The sequence below is a fragment of the Melampsora larici-populina genome (genome assembly GCF_000204055.1).
Source record: "Melampsora larici-populina 98AG31 unplaced genomic scaffold MELLAscaffold_4, whole genome shotgun sequence".
NCBI lineage: Eukaryota > Fungi > Basidiomycota > Pucciniomycetes > Pucciniales > Melampsoraceae > Melampsora > Melampsora laricis-populina.
In genome coordinates this window covers 1068654-1090042 of record NW_006768768.1, presented here as the reverse complement: position 1 = coordinate 1090042, position 21389 = coordinate 1068654, and the positions used below count along the sequence as shown (strand labels likewise).

At 41.5% G+C, this 21389-nt stretch overlaps 4 protein-coding genes across 4 annotated transcripts; 1 reads left to right on the top strand and 3 right to left on the bottom strand.

The window, feature by feature from the left end:
* Positions 1–1933: 1933 nt before the first annotated feature.
* Positions 1934–3079, top strand: MELLADRAFT_59894 (uncharacterized protein; the record flags this gene model as incomplete). The annotated part of the gene is made up of 8 exons (XM_007405744.1): positions 1934–1940; positions 2014–2072; positions 2156–2261; positions 2309–2383; positions 2469–2528; positions 2881–2893; positions 2945–3016; positions 3049–3079. The coding sequence occupies 8 exons, from the start codon at positions 1934–1936 to the stop codon at positions 3077–3079; spliced, it is 423 nt and encodes a 140-aa protein (XP_007405806.1).
* A 1355-nt stretch (positions 3080–4434) lies between these two features.
* On the bottom strand, positions 4435–5595 carry MELLADRAFT_92319 (uncharacterized protein; the record flags this gene model as incomplete). Its single annotated transcript, XM_007405471.1, has 5 exons — positions 4435–4817; positions 4886–4990; positions 5058–5212; positions 5295–5509; positions 5590–5595. The coding sequence occupies 5 exons, from the start codon at positions 5593–5595 to the stop codon at positions 4435–4437; spliced, it is 864 nt and encodes a 287-aa protein (XP_007405533.1).
* A 3104-nt stretch (positions 5596–8699) lies between these two features.
* Positions 8700–11367, bottom strand: MELLADRAFT_92318 (uncharacterized protein; the record flags this gene model as incomplete). The annotated part of the gene is made up of 9 exons (XM_007405470.1): positions 8700–9395; positions 9470–9619; positions 9700–9828; positions 9880–9930; positions 10001–10069; positions 10129–10875; positions 10948–11124; positions 11212–11274; positions 11356–11367. 9 exons carry the CDS (start codon positions 11365–11367, stop codon positions 8700–8702), a joined length of 2094 nt encoding a protein of 697 aa, XP_007405532.1.
* Positions 11368–17683: 6316 nt separating this feature from the next.
* On the bottom strand, positions 17684–18369 carry MELLADRAFT_92317 (uncharacterized protein; the record flags this gene model as incomplete). The annotated part of the gene is made up of 3 exons (XM_007405469.1): positions 17684–17829; positions 17925–18091; positions 18233–18369. 3 exons carry the CDS (start codon positions 18367–18369, stop codon positions 17684–17686), a joined length of 450 nt encoding a protein of 149 aa, XP_007405531.1.
* Positions 18370–21389: the final 3020 nt, after the last annotated feature.

Here is a 21389-nt window from a genome sequence, read left to right as displayed (position 1 = left end):
TCTACAACTTCTAGGTAATGGTATAAAGTCGGATGGACTTGTTCAGCTTCGACTTCGGTAGCATGTGACCTTACACGGTTGAACACTTACATTATTAATCCTATGAAACTGACCATCCTGATCAATCTGGTTCGTCAGTTTCAGTTTCAGTTTCAAATCCCCTCGTCAAATTCTATCTACTGATACCGAAGTCAAACTCGTTTTTCAAGCTTTATTTTTTTGGAAAGAAGCATCATGCTCGAAGAAAGTGGTAATATGAAATGTAAGTTTTTGACTATATTATTGATAAAGATTGACAATCAAAGCGTTTCTTATCTGATCTCAATTAGATGTTTTAATTTTAGGTATTGGTGTTAGTAGCTTTCAAGGTTTGATCATCGAAGGCACAGGAGTGATTCCCCGCGTCATCAGGTACAAATCAATTTATTGTCTTGCTTGCTTTTATTTAATTAAATAGATCAGAGTAACTTGAACGTAAGTGGTCTTCGATCAAGCGTCTCGTCAATCAATCATCATCGTTGATTAATCTAGTCTGAGATAATGTAGACTGTGAATCTAATGGAATTCATATTGTTGCTTATTCTACTTTAGGAAAGACGTTACGAGGCGAACCTTAGAAGATTATTCATTTAAAGGAATCTAAACCGTTGCTTATTCCCCTTTAGGAAATACGTTGCGAGGCGAAGTCAAGATGAATATCCCGAAGGTAAGTATTTGCCTTGCTTCTTGCTAGTAAAACAATCAAGAAGCGACAATGAACAAGTCAGAGTCAAAATTCTAAATACCTTCTCTACACCGACAACTCTTCCTAATCTTGTGATCTTCTCATGTCATACCAACCGCTGTCCATTCGATCAATGATCAATGTATGGATTAGCTAAATCAGCAAGTTTATCATCCCCTGTCAGGTTTCAGGTCTCTGACTTCCTTGTCACGCGTTCAGAATGTACAACATGTTTTGTAAACTGACGGGTCTGGCCGAACTGAACATACATGATCAAATCAATAAGTGATCCAGAGCCAGATGTCAGATCGGTCCATCTCCGGGCATCCTTCATTCAATGAAGGATGTCATTGATTATGGTGTGTAGATTGGCCATTTACCCCAGTCAAGTATCTTTAGAGATCCTTGTTGATATAGTCGGCCCACCTCAACACATCCACCCGGTTTTACTTGATGCAGAAAGGGCCCTTCGAGGTATGTGGGAGGGCGGCAATCAGGGAACCTGCTGCCCTTTTCTCCCTGAGTTTTCAACCCTTTATCAAGTTAGATTACATAAATCATTGCCTCCTGCTTTGACGTGCTATGGGTATGTTTCATTTCGGAAGTTACACAATGCAATTGTCATCATGGTGTTTCCATCCACGTGTGGAGAATTTGATTTTTCGAGGTAGACATCAGCTACCTCGAAAAATCAAATTCCTATGTCCTAGACTTGACAACACGAGTCAAACTATCTTTAGTTCCCCCCAAATTGTAAGAAGGTCTATTCATAAGTAAAATAATCTAGTTGCCTATGCGTGTCTAAAACAGAATATTTAAAGTTTATGAGTCCTAGGATGCGTTCCGACGGTCCCAGTAGGACGGTAGAGCTTTTTCCTATTGATTGCTAGAGAACTGCAGGAAGGTGGATATCAGGTGAACAAGGTTAACACCTTAGTCTTCAGACGGAGTGAGATAACTTGTGGTTTAGTGTTGCGAAAAAATCGACAATCCTGAAATTAGACGGAAGTTGGATTATCATATGCGTTGATTTACAGTGATCAATGCTTATCAGAGCCAGGAAACTACAGAATATAATGTTGTGATTTGTGATTTCCTTTTTGATTCATTTCAACTTCAGGTAAAAGGGGAAGAAGAGTTGTGTATAATAACATGCGTGTAAATAAGTAAAGCTTATTTACCAGAAGTGTAGGCAAGAATTCTCTGTACATGTCCAGTAAGTGCAACACAGTGAGGACAAAGTGCTGGGCAAGTTCAAAATTTGTGATTTATATCTATCCCTATTATAGATACCTATTATATCACTGCCACAGGTCCTTTTGTGGACCATGTTCGTATTCAAAAATTGGTGAGTCAGGATAGTGGTTAATAAACATGTTTGAAGACATCTTTATTGTTTTTACTGACACATTTTGCTGACATGTTTGATAGTGCTTTACGGTGATAGCTTGGGTGGTTTATGTACATTTGCTTGACATGAGTCAATGGTCTATGTCCCCTGAAGACAAACTGGCTGATTATCGCATTGTTGAGAAGCGTAAAAACTTGTTTTTTGGGGCCAATGACAGAGATGAATAAAGACAGAGGCATCATTGGAATATGAGTCCAATCATGCCTTTAACAAGTCTGTATACTTTGGTCATCTTTCAAATGGCCAAAGTATGTGGATGGTTGTAAGAATTTAAAAAGCAATGGAGTTGGTATTATTGCCTCAATTGTCTCTACTGACAACAACATCAAACAGGTCAACAAATAATTAAGTTGATGATTGCCAACCCACTCGGGGAATCTCTTGATCTCTCATGTGAGTATCAAAAAGTTCAATACTCAGCACTGAGTGGGATTGCATTCATCACTTTGATGTGAGAAAGCATGTGGGTTTGAAGACCTACCTGTTAGTGACAATGACCAATTGTTACCATCCGGAGTAGAGAACGCTACAAGTTGGGCAGAGTTGACCAATGACCTTCACTAGCGTCAGTGGTGATGCGCATGTAAAGATTCAATGGGCAAGTTATCAACCAACAACCAGGCTTGTTGATAACTTGCCTGGAGGCAGTGGTAATCACCACCCATGCGAGATTCAATCCAAACTTGATTGATGAAGTTGTTGAGCCACAAGCTAAGGAAATTTAATCACTCTGGTCTAACATCAGTAATGAAGCCCACGTAAGTATTCACTTAGTAAGCTGATGACCAAAAAGCTGGCTTCACCGGCAGCTTTTTGGTCAACATCAACCACACCAGATTAAATGAGAACATGGATGACCAAGTGGTTCAACAACAACCTGAGTAAGTTGACTCTGGTATGTGACAACTGCCAGGGGTGGCTTCACCAGGAGGCATTGGCATTGATAATCACCAACCACATGAGATTGAATAAGATAGTGGCTGACCAAGTTGTTGAACAAACACCTGAATAAGTTTACTCAAATCTATAATAAGCAAGTAAGTTGTCTCTGCTATAATACACGCAACTTGCAATGTTCAAAAATCACCAAATCACCAACCACATGAGATTAAATAAGATAGCGACTGACCAAGTGGTTGAACACCAAATAGAATAAGTTTACTCAAATCTGTAATAAGATAGTGGCTGACCAAGCTGTTTAACACCAACCTGAATAAGTTTACTCAAATCTATAATAAGCAAGTAAGATGTCTCTGTCATAATACACACAACTTGTAATGTTCAAAGTCTTACTTTTTCAGAGGTTTTGACCCAGTATTCAGTTGTGAATCATGAGTAATAAATAAGTATCTGGTCTTGTGTGTTTTGCAATACATAATAAATGAGTAAGTTACCGCAAGATAGGGATTTTATGAGTTGTCTCAAGAAAACTTGTCAACAATCGCATGGTATTTGAACTGCAGCATCAAATGTTATACTCACTTTTGCGCTTGACTTAGATTATTCTGAAGGTGTTGGTATCAGTAGGAAGTATGCAGTTGAGTGAATCTGTTATATTATGTCAGAGATGATTATGATTAATGATATCATTGCATCACTCGACTGCAAAGGGTATCATGTCCAAGTAATTCACTCAATCCATGATTAGATGATCTAGATGTTTTTCCAATCTTGAGACGTAAGCATCTTTTTTATAGTACAAAGATCCTTGCATCACTCGACTGCAAAGGGTATCATGTCCAAGTAATTCACTCAATCCATGATTAGATGATCTAGATGTTTTTCCAATCTTGAGACGTAAGCATCTTTTTTATAGTACAAAGATCCAGATGTTAATATAATCTAAGCACCTTTTTTATAGTACACAAATCAAGATGTTGTTATAGTCTTATTAATTAAGCCGAGGTGTAATAGATGTTTGGCTAATCATTGCCCAACACCTCACCATTCATGTCATATAGATAATCATACATATGGTCTTCTTGTTCCTCATACCAGTCTGGCTCTTCAGCACGAATTACAGCAGCGCCCCCCAGTATCTTCCACTCCTCCCCTGCCCATCCACATACCCTCCCCCAAGACATCCCCAAAGCCTCATCGACTTCGGCACAACCTTTGAGATCTCCACTAGTCTCCTGAAGCTCATGCTGGAGATCGCGGCTCCAATTCTTCCACAACTTGCAACATCTCCTTGAGATAATGGTGTATAGGGACATCTTCCTAGACTGGCAGACTGGATCGTTTTCTGAAAATCCAAACCGGTCAGAGTTGTTCCCCAATACAATTTAAACATGCAACTTTACTTGCCTTGTTCTATCCGTGTCTTAAATGTCATGATTCGTTCGTAATATTCATTTGCCCAACTAATCATCTGTCGGACTTCCCTGGCAATGCGTCTCAGCTCCTCAAGTGCACTCCTTTGCAGTAGAGTTGCATCTATAGCTGCTCGAAACTTGTCCGCATGTTCACCATCCTCGTCTTCATTCACCTCACCCCGATTCCAGAAAGCATCGTCTAATGACATCTGCATGACCATTCCAAGGTCAGGGAGTTGAACGCGTGTTGCCCTCGGAAAATCCGTATGGTACTTTTGAACTTTGCGCTCATAGGTTTGATACTTCACGCGTAGGTTTGCTGTCTTCTTGCTGTGCTGACGCGCATTGTACTGTGCATTTCGCTGCCCTATCAAACCAATAAATAATGATTATATTTGTATAATATCCGTCACTACAATATATTACAAAACTTACCAGTGTTGTGATGACGACATAGCCTAGATTCGATGAGGCCCACTTTGGCCTCATAAAGGTTGCTTCGTGCAATAGATATGGCTATCAGTGCATTAGTTTTGCTGTCTTTTATGGGTCAAAAAGCACAGTTTGTTAGCACGGTATATTTTCATCCAAGGTAGATGAAAGTTACCAGTTGCCCCAGCCAAAGCTCTAAATGCAGGACCTCCTAGGGCCGTTGCCACACCCTTGATCTGCTCTTCTACATCTGCTACAGTAGCTGGTAGAGCCATGAGGTCGTTGTTGTCAGCGTCAGTTCGGGCCCTCCTTCGCGTCGCTTGTATTCCCCTGAGACGTTCTCTGAAATTAAGCAAAAGTGTTAAACATCAAGATGTAACAGGGAAATGATCCAAGGCGTCTCTTAACTCACCAAGCCCCTATGAGATCCTCCTCTAACCCCAGTAACAGAGCAATCATTTCTTGCTTCCGACTTTTCTGCTCGTTCATTGCATCTAGCTGCTGGGCTTTTCGTGTGTTCCACAAACTCTCAAAGAATCTCGCACTGTGGCCAGGGTACCCTTGAACTGGGATCTCAAGGGTTCTGAGTGCCTGCTCAGCGTCTTGAAGTCTTGCACGTACCTCTTTCTTTCTGCGTACAAGATGTCGCGCTAGGAGATCACTTTAAGTATTTGGATGGAGGAATTGAAAAGAATAGAAATACGCACCTGCATGATGACGGCGATTGATGTTGCAGTGGTCTGCCTTCATGCTGATAGCATTCACTCGATGTTGTGATGTTGAATATCGTAGAGGTGCAACTAGTGGAGTCAGATCCATCCAGTTTCGTTCACAACCTTTGCCATCGGAAAGGCCAAATCCTACGTTGAGCCTGGGATTCCAGAGGAGCTGGCAAGCCCAGAGATGAACATATGCGTGAAAGACACTTGTTCCAAACTTGAGTCTTCCACGCTGCCGTTCTTCAACAAACATGTTGCGCTAGTATAAGATATCAGCAATTCATACCATCATTGATTAAAACTGTTGTGCTAACCTTTATGATCCCATTCTCCATCGTACATCCTATGTCGTACAGAAAGCAGATCCGCTGTGGAACCAGACCAAGATCATTTGTAATAGTCAAAATCCATTTGATTACACTACACAAAATATAATATTTTCTGGGCAGAAAATTAAATTATTGATACACAAAAATATTGAGAGGCCAGGAGAAGGGCAAAAAATAAATAAAAATATGCATCTTGTTCCCTGCGGTGAGAGCTTCACTCTCCATATTTTTCCATATTTTTACAGTCCGTATTGATAAGTGTACTAACAATAAACCTTCATAATCATCCAATTACAACCTGTAACAAGCACTGAAATTTGGCTCATTAGTGTTTAGAGAAACTTTTGATTTCTGAAAACACCTATAGCTTTCTCAAATCGGCCTCAAAACACTCGATTTTAAGTGCATTAGAAAGCTGAACTCTTCCTCTCGAACTTTCATAAGATCAAGAACTATGTAGCTAGTATGACAATCATTCTACCGATCTGTATGTACAAATGTATAAAAAAGAACACATCAAAAATAGCAGGTAGGGGTGCGCGATGGGCCGATTATGAACTATTTGGAGGACAATTCCAGCTTACCAATGCACCCAAAATCGAGCGCTTTGGACCGGAATTGAAAAAGTTATGAGTATTTTCAGAAATCAAAAGTTTCTCTAAACACTAATGAGCCAAATTTCAGTGCTTGTTACAGGTTGTAATTGGATGATTGTGAAGGTTTATTGTTAGTACACTTATCAATATGGACTGTAAAAATACGGAAAAATATGCAGAGTGAAGTTCTCAACGCAGGGAACAAGATGCATATTTTTATTCATTTTTTGCTCTCCTCCTGGCCTCTCAATATTTTTGTGTATCAATAATTTAATTTTCTGCCCAGAAAATATTATCTTTCTTGTAGTGTTAAGGTATAGCTATAATAGAGTCTAGTGACGATGATACAAATCAAACGATCAATAAGTAAGTCAGTGTGGTATCCCGGGTCAGATTCCAGAAGACACTGAGACTGACTTCTCCCCACTTTGAACAATGTTTATATATCGAAGCGGGTGGTCATGACGACACGTCATCGCCATGAGGCCCGTTTCATCACATCCGGCCCAGTGGCCCTTCCCACGAGTGTCATTTCCTGCCGTATGTTGGTCCGCGCAGGCGTGCTGCATAGGATAGATTGCTATTAGGAAAACATAGTTCAGTTGTTTTATGATTGTATATTGTATCTTACAAAGTCATCTTCCGAAAGACCAGAGATCTGTTGTTCCATTTCTTTGACTTGCTCATCCGGAATAAAAAGCTTAGGCATTTTTGTTGCAGTCTTTGCTGCTTTGGTTCCAGCACTTATATGCCTTCGATGTTGGAAATTTCCATCAAGGCAAACAATTATGTCCGGCTCAGAATCGATTAGACCGCTCTTGACCGGAGGGCCAAAGCACCGGGGGCAGTTCTCGGCTAACTTGTCCTGGATGGTCAGTTGAAGTTCGGCATCGAGGGCAGATTCGGTCTTTGTGAGCATTAATCGATAGGTGTCTATTGCCCAGTACAAAGGTGTGTGCCATTGACGAGGCTAAAAAAAGTGATATGTTAAGACACAAGTAAAAAAAGGAATGTGTTTGAAATTCATACTGACTAAAATTGCTCACCTGATCACTCTTTTTGAGCATGAGTGGATTGTACGCGTCAAGATACTCATCCAGGCCTCGAGCAAAAGGGCCCACACGTGTGGTACAATATTTCCAAATGACATGATAGAAACGTAGGAGGCGTATCGAAAATGCTGTCACAGGGTACTTTGGTGATCCGCCAATGTATCCCATGAGGATCAGCCTTGTTAGATCGCTTTTTTGACAAGAACAAAATCGTATGGTAGCCTTGTGTCTGACTTATGAGCGTTGGGGGGTGTAGTGTGATGATCAGCAATAGAATCAAGTACTAGATAGCTTTGATTGATACATAATTGATGCTTACATAAGATGTCGATGAGATCGATATCTCTTTCGCGCCATTGACTAGGTGGGCAGTTACACAAAAGCTTGTGATCAAAGTCCCACAGTGTCGGATTCCCCCATTCAGAAGTCTTCAGATGACATTCGATGTAGGCATCGTACATCTCTTGTGATGAGCGTTCCAAGGTGAGAATGCGTTGTCGTCGCTCTTCTTCAATTCGTTCTTGATATATCTCATCAATAAAATCAGGATGCGGAAGGTGATCGTCTATTTCGTCAGGTAGGAGGGGCTCTAGATCCCCATCGCCGTGATTAGTCATATCGTGGGGTATTGGAGGTGCACGGCGGGTGTGTGCAATGACAGCAGCAAGCATACGTTGAAAATGTGCCTTTTGTAAAGGGGTCTTGGGAGCCTTGAGCCAATAAGGCTTTTGGGGTCGAAAGGTTTGGTGCTTTCCTTTGAATCGAGCCATTTGAGGGAAAGCGTGAGTACGATGGAAAGTTCAATTAGATCGAGGCTGGAAGGGGTTCTATTGACAAGTGATGTATCGAAAGATGGGCAAAGTGGAGGTGACACACTTCATTGAGATTTCACCCCTGTGAAACACTCAACAGTGTATGGCTGTCAGTATCTTTCACCAGTGTTTGCATTTTGGAAATTCTGTACTCAACATGTCACCACTTAGGCAAAGTGAGGCGGTGATTTTTATCAAGCACCACAAACCCTTCATTTTATATTGACACAGAAAAATATAGTGACAGAAAATTTATAGACAACCCGGTTTTATTATATAAATCAACAGCTTAAGGAACACCATAAATTGTTACATTGACCCTTCATCAGATGAGGAGAGGACTTCTACAGGTTTGTTGTGAGGATTTAATAAAGGTCTTTCCGCTACTATCGAGGGTATTATCCGATGAGTGAAGAAATTGATTTGAGGTTGGAATTTTTGTGTCCAATCAGCAGCCTCAGGAGATGCTAGATTGTACCATTCTGTCCATGGTTGAGGGATGGGGATAGTGAAGAGAGGAGACGAAAATGAGATAGACATAAAATGAGCGCCTTGTCGGTCATAACAAACAAAGATGGGTGAATAATCATTCGCAGGACAATCCAGAGGAAAGGCTGTAAAATTTTCGTCTTTGTGGCCTTTACTGTAAACACAGAATGGCCTGTTGTAAGCAGTTGCAATAATGTACATCATTCGAGCTGAATCAAGCCACAGTGAAGGGTCATTGAGAACTTCTTTCCTGCGAGTTTTGATGGCTTCAACGTGCTCAGCAACACCTCCATCACCTCTCTTACGAGTCTTTAGGTGAGATTCGTAGAAATCTGCCTTAGACTCCAGTTCAGCAATCAGCTCATTTCGAACCACGAGCCAGTCGTCTTCGGTTCGCCCCAAACTCATTGCAATAGCCCGATAACCGCAATGCCCATCACTGAGTGGGTCTTGAACAGATGGTAGGTATTCATGCAACCAAAGTGGCACTCGATCGTCCTGTGGCACTTGATCAGCCTGGGCATTCAAAGTTTTAGTCTATTTATCATTCAAATGGGCAAGCGATGAATGGACACAAGTCACGTACACACTTTTTTGGCCATTTGATTGCGTGTATACCTACGGGTTCCAGCAGACGAGGTGTCAAGTTTATGCCGGGTGGACCTTCGAAGAGGGCTGGGTGGTTTCCGAGTCACACGTCCCTCAGCTCCAGATCGAGTTCTAGTGATAGGGATGGCAACCTTCATCGACATACATAATCATTCATACAAGTTAGCTTAGCGATGTGAGAGTAACATGACCTGTGAAGGATGCGACTCACAGGAGAAGGAACAGAAACCGGAGCAGGAGCAGGAGCAGGAGGTGTGTTACAAGGATTTCTGGATGGTAGCAAGCTTTCCAATTGAAAACTTTTGTCTTCTTCATCTAGAGCCGCCACTGGGGATGCAAGCTACTTTGAAAGGTCAGTTGATTGAATGATTCTAAGTTTCGAGCAACTCACCAAAGGTGTTGTCTCCTGAGTCAGAGAATCGGGAGGTTGCGTGGGTAATAGCTAATGGGTTAAATTTTAAATTTAATCACTTGACCTAATCCTTCAAGTTCAGAATGATATCGCAACTCACCACTGGGTCTGGTAGGCAATCATTAAGCGGTGTGAGAGGTGGTGAAGCCTGTGATACATTGGTGGAAAACTGTGACAATCTCTTCAGTCTTGATTGAAAACATGACAGGTTGATGCAAATTTGCTTACTGAAGGTTCCGAATCGTAGTCGACCAAACGGGGCAAAATCGTGGGTTTTGTGGATATGGTGTTGGTCTTACGCAGATGAATTGGAAAGGGGTGATCTGAGTTGTTGGCTGGAAGGTTTGCCTGTTGTTCTTGATTTGCTCGATTTGGTGACAAGATGCAGGAAGCCAAACCGTCTAAGTCGTGATCACAATCCAATTCGGCAGGTGAAAGAGTCTGAATGTTTGAATCGGGTAGTGTGTGAAAGATTTGATCAGGTGATGGAAGCTGAGAGGAACAACCAGAGCCTTGAGCAGTATTCATCAATTTCAAGTCTTCAACATCTAAATTGGGAGATTTGGCTATCACAGAGTCGGTTCCTTTGAAGTGTTGGGATGATGGAAGCTGTGGAATGTGATCCAAGTCTTGAAATGGATCCGATTCCAAGTCGGGAACTGGAAACTTCGCAGTTGTGGTTCGCACCTTCTTCCGCTTTTTCTGGGGCTGGGCGGCAGTGGGATTGAATTCTAAGTGGTGAGCGCCACATTCAGTAACTGTACTGTGGAGTTCGAAGTTAGTAATTACTGGAAGAGGCTTAGGAAGCCCAGTGTCGGTTCCTTCGACATGTTTAGAAGCTGGAAGCTGTGGAATGTTATCGAACTCTTGAACTGGATCAAAGTGTTGAACTGGAACTGGAAGCGTCACACTTGTGGTTTTGATCTTTCGCCGCTTGTTCTTGGGAAGAACTTGGACCAGGGCCATGTCTTTGTTCTGTCCCATTAAAGTGTTATTAATGGGTGTTCCAAATGTAATCCGAGATTTAAAGATGGAAATTTGGCTTACCTCTCTGGTTTCTGTCCCAGTGATCGGGATATTTTGTGCTTGAGATACTTTGGGTCGCAGCAGTAAATTGGCTTTTCCCAAGGTGTCCTGGGATGACTCGGGAAGGTGGGGGATTTGGTACTTATTGAGGACTTGATGAATCTCTGCAAGGGCTTGCGACCGATCAAAAACCGAAAGCTGAGACAGCTTGTTTGATATCTAAGGAGTGGTTATCAAATGAGCCTGAAGACAAGACTGGGTATTACAAATAGAGATGAGACTGACCAGGTTGGATCGATGCCGGATAGTAGTCAAGCTCTCGCCACTTTCACATGTGTTATTGGTGACCTATGGAGAAATGTGAGGCAGAAAGGATATCTCAATCAGTTTATATGGGGATTGAGGTGGGTAGGGTATAGGTAGGCTCACGTTAGGATGCATCGGTCCATGATTGTGACTAGGATTTTTGATATATATGTACCAGCTACCTACAGGAGGGGTGTTTGCGTTGAGAACAATCTGCTGGAGTTCACTTGGGACGTTAGGTTGGACAACCTGTGAGGCCGTGAGGGCGAAAGGGCAGTCGGTTTTCTGGGAATTTGAGGTTTTGGAGGGTTTCGCGCCGGATCGATGGCAGACAAATTGATACTTTGTTGCCCCTGATGATCGAATAGTTATCCTGTATCCATTCGCTTCGGCATGAGCACTGAGTGCTTCTTGAAGCTTTCCTACAGTCGTTTTCAAAAAGCTTGCCGAAATTTGCCCGCAAAACTCGAGCAATTTGGCGGTGAATTAGCGGCAAGCTTTTTGAAAACGACTGTATATTGGGAGCAACAAGGTCAAATGGTGGAGGTTGTAGATAGGTATGATTTGTGGGTGTCATGAAGGTTGGTGCGGAAATGGTGTTGGATGAACAAGTTGGAAATGATGAAGGATGCAGGGAAACTTGGTATCGGGGGGTGGGTTTAGTTTGGGGTAAGTGGCGTGGGGTTAGGGCAGGTAGGTAAGGAGTGTGAAAGGTGGGTATAAATCTAAGACAATCTGGGTGTGTAGGACCTGGAGGGTATCATAAAGCTAGGTGGGTTGAAAAAAGTGTACGCGTATGAAACTATGGGTGGCATGACTTAGGAGGGCGTAGATCGGTGAAGGTAGAATTGAGTGATTTACCCTGAGTTTACACACCGCGTAGGAAATTTATTTGATGGTATTGTTTTGGTAGCGGGTGTAGATTGATAGAAGAGTGTTATTAAGTGTGATTGAAAAAATGATACCAAAAAACAAGATGGTGGGATTGTGTGTTGAGGTGGTAGAGCATTTAGATGGGGTGGTAGAGCGTTTAGATAGGGTGGTAGAGCGTTTAGATGGGGTGGTGTGTAATATTTGGCTGGTATGTTTGGATTGCATTTATCGAAGGGGATGGTGGGTTTGGGTTTTGAGGTGGTTGGTTAATCTCCTAGGGTGGTATGGTTTTTTGAAGGGTGGTATGGTATGTTCCTCTACCATACCATCACGAGTGAGCCACCCTTAAGGAAAAGTGTGACTTAGCCATTTTGAGATTACCCAAGAGGCTTCTCAGGATGATGCATCATCTTGGCAGGGGGGATCGAACCCCATTTGGTCATACAATGCTCCATTTGACCCAATGCTATTCGGCATGGACGTGCACGTGCAGGTGCATTATAACATCACCATACAACTCATTACCCATCATCCATCAGTTTGAAACGGTTCGTCTTGAACTGTTGAGTTCTTTCCACCTTAATGGTTTTGATACACACCGGAGAACTCGTTCTCCAACATATCTCCTCAAAGAATTCATCACTCAGTTCAGCTAAACTCAGACCCATCACGGGGATATCTAACTCAACCTCTTCTGGCTCCCATGCTGGATTGGAGTCATCATTTGGCAAGGCCATCCTACTCAGGCCATCTGCATTGTTGTGCATTTTCCCTGGTCTATGTGTAATCGTCATGTAGGGTTGATACTCTTGGATCGCCAACATCCATCTAAGCATGTGTCTATTAGGTGTCTTTATATTCATTAAAGACCGAACACCTGTACAGTCTGTGATGACTTCAAAGTACACACCATCCAGATAGTAATGGAGCTTTTCCAATGCCCATACTAAACCCAGAGCTTCCAGTTGGGGAGATCCATATCTTGTCTCACTGTCTTTCAACTTCCTGGAAATAAAGACTATTGGTCCTTCTTGCATCTTCCCATCTACAATTCTAGATTGATGCAAAGCCGCTCCTAAACCGTCAAAAGAGGCATCAACATAAAGTTTGAAAGGTTGACTAAAATCTGGTTGAAGTAGAAGTGGAGCGCTGGTGATCATTTTCTTAATGCTTGACCAAACTTCAACTCTCTCCTTTGTCATCTCAAAAGCTACACCTTTGCCAAACAGTTTATACAAACAACTGGAGATTTTACCGTAGTCTTTCAAATAATTTCGATAATAACTTGCAAAGCCCAAAAATGTCTGAAGTTCACTGACATTCTTTGGGCATGGTTTGTCTAATACTGCGGAGACTCTATTTTGATCAATTGCAATCCATAAGCCTGATACCAAATGGCCTAAAGCTTTGACACTGTCAAACCCAAAATGGCTCTTCTTAAGAGATATTGTCATTCCCATTTTCTTAACTTTCTGAAGGATCCGCTCAATGCCACGGACATGATCTTCCCAGTTTGTGTGAAAGACAATAATGTCATCTATGTATATTATCACCCATCCTTCTCGCAATTCTTGAGAGAACTCTAAATCCATCATTCTTTGGAAAAAGGCTGGTGCATTCTTGATACCAAAAGGCATCCTCAAATATTCAAATATACCTAAATGACAAATTATCCTTAAGAATTGTCTACTATCTAATGCTACAATATTCTGATGCAAACCTTTCATTATGTCCATAACAGTGATATATATTGCTTTACCAAGATTGGTCAACGCATACTCAATTCTAGGTAATGGGTATCTGTCCGGAACTGTGTATGTATTCAACGCTCTAAAATCTCCACATAAACGAGATTTACCATTATGCCATGCAATGATAATGGGTGTGGTGATGTCTACTTCTTCATCCTCACCTACCTTTCTGATAACTCCGAGTTTCAGCAATTCATCCAAGTGTTTTTCAATTTCTACCCTATTCCGCGGGCTAGCTGGATATGCTGCTTTCCTCAAAATAGGAGGATATGGCTTATCAATATTGAGTTGTATATGTACCAGATGATTCTTAATTTCACCCAATGGTGAATTCCCTAAACCAAACTCTTCTGCATGTTGGATGATGAACTCAACAAATTTATTTCTTTGTGCGTCACTCAGTTTTGGACAGAATGTTGCTTCTTTCAAACCCTCTTCAATTTTCTGTTTCAGCACGGGGTTTGATGCTACCTGTTCAACTTCTGGCTGATCATGACTCACTCTAAGGCCAGATAAGATTGGTCTCTGAAGTGGTAACGCAAATTTCTTCTTCCTTACATCATTACCTATTGTAAAGTATTTTTCTCGACTGTGAAAAATGTCAATGCCGTACGCTCCTAGGTAGTCATCCCCTAGTATAAAGTACTTTGTATGAGAATTTTCCATTACTACAAACTCTGCATCTATTCTCACACCACCTTGCTTATGCGGAAAAACTGCTTTCAGATTGATAACACCTAAAGGAAATAAACTTCCGCCACAACCCGAAAATTTCATGTTATCATTACAAGGCATCAATTTGAGCCTCCATTTGGGGACAATAGTTGTCAAATATGAACTCCCCACCACTGAGCAAGATGCTCCACTGTCAAGTAGCATCTCTGCATCAGTTCCTTCCACAATTACTCGGGTAAGACTATGAAATCCTAGCGTATGCGCTTTTCCCAAAGACGGCTTTGATTTCAACAGTTTTGCGTCAGTGATATGTTGTACACCATCTTTACTATGCCCTAGTGTTGGCACATCAGCATCTGCTTGAAGCTGCTCAATGTCCACATCTGTGCAAAAGTTGCTCTCAATGACATCAACTAAACCTTCTTCTTTCTTGCCAAACAGATCCTCCTCTTCAGATTCTGCATATTCGACAAAGTCCATACTGACCGGCTCTACGTCTTGGTCATTAGTTTCTTCCATCTCGACTTGGTTCACAGCCTTACTTTTACCTTTACAGGTTTTCCACACATGTGTTGGATCCGTGCTTCCGCAACCATGACAAGCCTTATTATTCCGTTTTTCTATATTGCTTGGTACGGGTCTGTCCTTACTACCTGAAGCAACAGCTGGCTCAGCTTGTCTTGGCGCAAAAATCCTCCTTGGGTTAGTTTGTTGATTAGTCCTTCTATCCAACATGTTCCTACATATATCTTCAAATACTAGCAAGAAATCTGTCCATCTTGCCGGCTCTCGCATTTTACTACTGACCCATATACGTATGGTGCCTGGTAGTTGCCATGTAATTTTCTCAACAAGCTCTTCTTGTGTAATATTAGGTTGGAAAGCTTGAACTCGTTGTTTCTGCTTACTTGCCCATTTGACACAATCTGTATTTGGTCTAAGTACAAATGTATCAGACAAATACAATTTTTGCATGCGGTTCTTCCAAGCTTGGTTTCCAAACCTTTCTTGAATGGCAATCTTCCATTCTGCCCATGTTTGTAAATCATCCTCTTTTGAGAAGTCTATAAACCATTGTCTGGCTACTCCTTGGAATACAATCCCTAATTTTGCAATAATAAGCTCATCGGGCATGCGCAGCTTACTTGACATTCTATCTACCCAGTCAATGAATTCCTGGTGGTTGTATTCCCCTTCACCGTCAAAGGTGGGCCAATCTTTAGGCTGCGGGTATTCTTTCCGCAGGTCTTTCTTCAAGCTCGCTTGATACTCTGCTGATTCACTGTCTTGTTTAGCCGGCAAATTTTGTTTGTGATTACTCTGCTCAAGTGCGTAAATCTGTTCTTTGATCCCACTAAGCATTTGTTGCACATTATATTCTTGAGAGGTCCCTGCTGGTTCACTATTGCCTTCTACGTCTCTTTTCAGGAGGCTAGTTCTTCCTGAATCTAATTTTACGGGACTGTTGTCGGTAAATCTCTCTCCTTTCGGGATTGACTTAACACTATTTTTAATTATCAATACCTCCGTGAGAATTTTTTCTCACTGAATCTTTCCATCTTCATTCATTTCTTTCAGGTACTGTTCCAAAATATCTAATCTGGAGTGTAAGATTTTTTCTGATTGCAGGTTTTGCTCGACCAAATCAGTGTTACTGATGCCGGATTCCATCTTCTCACTAATCCGGTCAAAAAACTTATTAAACTGAGAATCTAGCTTCTCTTCGAGTTTCCTTTCAATAATATTATCAATATCATTATTATCAGGAATCTTGATTCCTTTCTTTGTCTCAAAAATCTGATCTAGTCTCATATCAATCTTACTTTCAATTTTATTACTCAATACTTCACCAAGTTCTCTTATTGATTGATTGTCTAGGCTCACATTTTGAAGTCTCAACAAATCTAAAAGCTCACTGTGTCTATTCTCATTTTCTTGAACAGAAGAAACATGTTGCATTTCTAAGTGTGTTAAAAGATCAATCATAATTTTTCCAAGATCCTTTATCTCAGGGCCTACACGCTTATACAACTCCTTACAATTCTTATTGATAGTATCTAAACAATCATGATAGTACTGGATTACCTCAGCATCCTTGTGTGTCTCACTGGATAATTGACTGAGATGATCATTAATCAAATTAGTCCATGGTTGCACTAAATGATTCTCAATAACAGATGTAAACTTACTTACAAGGCTAGCATCATTAGTATTTAATGATGATGATGATGGTTGCTGGGCCCATCTCTCTTTGCTAGGAACTTGCCCATAGCGATTTGAGCCCTCACCACCGCGTCTGAGTCCGAGATGTTCGATCGGCGACGCACGTTGCGTTGGAAATGATTGGATCGAGGGCGCTTGTTGAAATGACTCACTCGGGCTTCTTTCTCTTGATGAGTTAGCTCTTGAAAGCTGTTTGGGTCCAGCCAGTGTGGACGCCAGCTTTGAGTACCCGCTCGAAGCCACTTGCCAATCTCTTGGACGATCAGAGCCTCGGGGTAATGGTACTTGTTGGTAAGTACGTTCCATACTTTCCTGCTCTCGTAGACTGAGCTGGTGCAGATCGATCTGCCGTCCGGGTGATCGATCCCGAGAGCTCTCGCTCCCTCCCAGCGCTCGTACTGACAACACCACCGGTGCTCCGCTCCGCTGCGCTATATCCACAAATTTCACGAGCGGAGCGTTTTGGCGCTATAAGAAAAGGCTGATTGCTCCGCTATAATTTTGGAGGCGCTATGAAACTTAAGAGCGGTGCGGCTTTTAAACTCGCTCCGCTCCGCTATGACAAAATCTTGTGATAGTTAGCGCCCAAAAGCGCGGTCTGAGTAGTTTTTTTACCCATTTTTCATTACTAACATGTGTGATGGTGCACGGCAGAGTGGGGATTCAACAATCTGACATGGGCAAAAAGAAAACACTACAAACAATTATCAACCAGAAAATCAAAAATTCAAGCATAACATTTCTTTGTTATTTTTCAAAACTTCACTAAATCCATGATGCTCAAATCCAGAAAAAAAAACAAGTCAATTCTAAAAATCTTCTAAACACTTCACATTCTCAATCATCGTCATAATCATCCAAACCACATCTCAACCATCTGGATGTTTCTTCTTTCGACTCATTTCCAAACTCAAATCAATAGCTATACTTCATTGACCATGATGAGTGCCCAAGACCACTTCCAGTACTTCTCTTTTGAGTTCATTAAAGATCAAACAAAGTGCATCAAGCGTAGCTTCATATTCTGCCCTTTTCAATTTCTCAAACCTGATCTTCTTCGCTTTTGGAAACATGTCTAATCAATCCTTTTGGTTTTGTAAAACAAGAGAAAAACCAAAAAAATAGGATCCAAATTACCCCCAAAAAAGAAATTGAAAAAAACAAACATACCAAAGATAACTTTACTACAATTTAAAATACAGATCATCTTATCTCTTGGTGCGTTATAATTGTTGATTTTAAGTAATTCAGTGTTAGCAAATTCTGAAAACCCATCTGAATCATCCTTTCTAATCTCAAATCTAAATGTAAATCGTTTATCCAATAAACAAATTGAACTTTTGACTTAAACCTTCATCTCTTTCTAAATCGACTGTGACTGATGGTCGGATATCATTCTGTAAGGATGGTGTATATGTTCTATATTTAGGAGACCAAATCAGCTTTGTCGGGGAAGAGATTTGATGGAAGTTACTTACAGATGCCATGCTCTGTTCATCATACGTCTTTCCATGGCTTCTATTGCATGATCGAACTCTCCGTCACTACATATTCTTGGATCCCAAGGACCTCCTTTGATCTCTCTCATCTTAATACTAATCAATTTTTTCAACATTCGAAAGAAAGAAGAAAAGTTCACAATCTGAAAAACCAATTGAGTTAGTCAAGATGATACATTGAAGTTTTATTTTGATTTCTATGAATTTCAATCAAATCAAATCAAATCACAAACTTACATCTAGAAAATGATTAACTACTCTAACTTGGCAAGTAATATTAGATAATCCATTTTCAATTGAACTTTGTTTATTAGAACCTTCAAAATCGATCTTGATTATTGTGCAATTGGTTCAGATTGTCCCCAACACATTTAATCTAAGAAATGATCAAATTCAAAGGTCCCAACCAATTCTTCTATCGGTTATACTTCTACTATCAATCTTGGTGGAACAAATAGGGTCGGATCCGGATTGTTTTCTGTCCCGCCTTGTGAGAGTTTGTGTTGGAATCCTTGGAATCAATGGGTTGGTGATGGGCTTTCATTCGTATCTGGCAGAGATATCGGTGGGTTTGTGGGTGTTGATAGTGAGGGTCCCTTTTGAGGTGATGGACAATTCAAATTGGATGGTGTATTCGTCGGGTTCACTGTTGTTTAGTTATGAGATTTTTAGGTGGATGATTGAACCAAGTCCTCCATGAATGATGAGACACTCTGTGCGCTATGGGTCGCTATGGGGCCCCGGGGCGCCAGGCGCTCGTGGGCGCTGTGTCACCACATAGCGCTGCGGAATTGCGCTATGGACTGCGGAAGTCCAAACCGCTATGTCAATAGGGGGCGGGGCCATAGCTATAGCAGGGGTCAGGACCCGCTATCTGGCCAAACCCATAGTGCAGGCGGAGCGGGCGCTCCGCTATCGCTCCGCTGCCGCTATCTCGGGCGGAGCGCCGGTGGTGTTGGTACTGAGCCTTCAAGGCGTTCCATTGGAACACGATGTCCGGATGGACCGCTTGGGGCTGTACTAGCACTTGAGGGTGCTGGTACTGGACCTACAAAGGTCAAGTCAGCAAGGGATCGAGGGGTAGAGGTCATAGGCCTATATGGCTTACCTCTTGTTGATGTCCTACTTCGACTTCCGTGACCAAGCGGTTCACTTGATCGATCGGTCGGTCGTGGTCCAGTACCATTGCCGGATTCGCTTGCTGGTCTTGTTGTTTGGGCTCGTCGTTGTGATTCACTACGAGTTATCGGTCGTGATGACATGATAACAATATATTAAAAAAAAAAACTTATAATAAACAAAACAAAATTCAAACGCTTCGACTCACTACTTGGGTCTGGTATTTGAATATGAGCAGGTATTTGTAAGTAGGCGTCTATGTAGCTGGCTGGTGGTGCGAAGCTGTCCTCTGGTTCGTATCTACGAGGTAATGGAGTAGGTTCGGATACGATGGATCTTCCGTCGATAGAACGTGAGTGTCCTTCGATCGCTGGGGTACTAGTTGGTGAGTGAACAGTACTAATAGGTGAATATTTGGCAGCTTCCGAGTCGATATCGTGAATTCGATCGACCAAATCTTGTAAAGAGTCTTGCTGTTGGTTGTTTTCTATAAAAGACACTTAAAACAAAAGAAAGAGTAAAAAAAAATTCAATCAGAATCAAAAAAAAATCAAGTATACAACTCGTGAGTCGACAGATATAGAAAAACAAGTAACTGACTTGTTACTTGTTCTGATTGTAGTACTTGGTTAGAGTTGGTCTGTCGCGATATAGGAAAGCACCTAAAAGAAGAAAAATAAAGAAAAAAAATGAAATTAGATCAATGATCTACACAAGTCTTCAATGACAAAACAAGATGAAATAAAATCCGATAAAACTGAACAAGCCTTAGTTTCTAGATCAGGTAATTGGATATGAGTGGAACGAATCAAAGTTGCCTAGGGAGACTAATGCTGAAAATTTTGATGGCTTTTTATACCTTCAAATCAGAAAGTAGGGTGCCTGCGATAAGGTCCCTAAAACAAAAAAATAAAAACAACTCTCAAAAAGAGTGGGAAAAGAAGAGTACTCGCTGTTAGCTTTTCAATTATCAGAGAATAATACTTTAGTGAGTCAACACTTACTTACTAAAACTGTTTCACAATTTTCTTTTCTCAGAGTTCAAAGGTGGTTATAATGAGTTTTCCACAGCCTCGTTATTGTTGGGTGTTGTTGTATCGGTTGATCAACCGATGGGGTTGTGTTCGAGTGGAGAAAGGGTTAGAGCATCCACAACGGTCCACCTACTTTGCGGGCCCCCAGCGATGTAGGGGGTCAAAACGCAAAAAAACGCTCCAACGGAGCTCGCACAATCGGGGGTGAGACGTCGGGGGCCTCCAGATTTCCATCCGGACCCCCCACATCTGCGAGGTCTATAGGAGCTCCCAATATCACGTGCCACTGCTTCCACGTGACCGATATAGTCACGTCTCAAACCGCACTCGAAACAAGATGATATGGTACAAGCATACCATATCACTCAATCGAGTTCTGGCCCCTGACTTCAAGTGCACCGCTGTGGACACCTGTTTTTTTGACCCCCTACATCCACAAAATCAGGATCGGGGGTCTGTTCCAGGGCTCGCAAAGTAGGTGGACCGTTGTGGATGCTCTAAGTCTGCAACCTGAAGCAGGTAAACTACCCGGTTCTTAATGAAAAGCTCACCTATTTGACAGGTGGACTACCTGTCAATCTATGACAGTTCTATATGTCTAACTCGAAAAACCTTCGTGTGTGTACTTCACACAATAAGTGCTTTTACTGGCGTATGTAAATTATCACACGTGTTTTTCAATATTTTAGCGTGGTAAGAAATGTAATTCAGATCACACTGTTATTGTGACTTTCTGCAGACTCCTTAAGTACAGTGATATAGAATTATCTATATGTGGTTGTGTACTACTTTCTTTATGGAACAATCACTAAATGTAATTTGTGGATATTACACTTGTTACTCAAACCCAAAATGGGGTGTGAAGTAATTTAAAATTTGAATTTGAAAAGAAGAGCTAAATAAAAACAAAAAAAAGGTCACCTCCTTTTTTCTGAGGAATGTGATCTCAACAAAACAAACAGAGGAGAAAATTGTGATCTTAA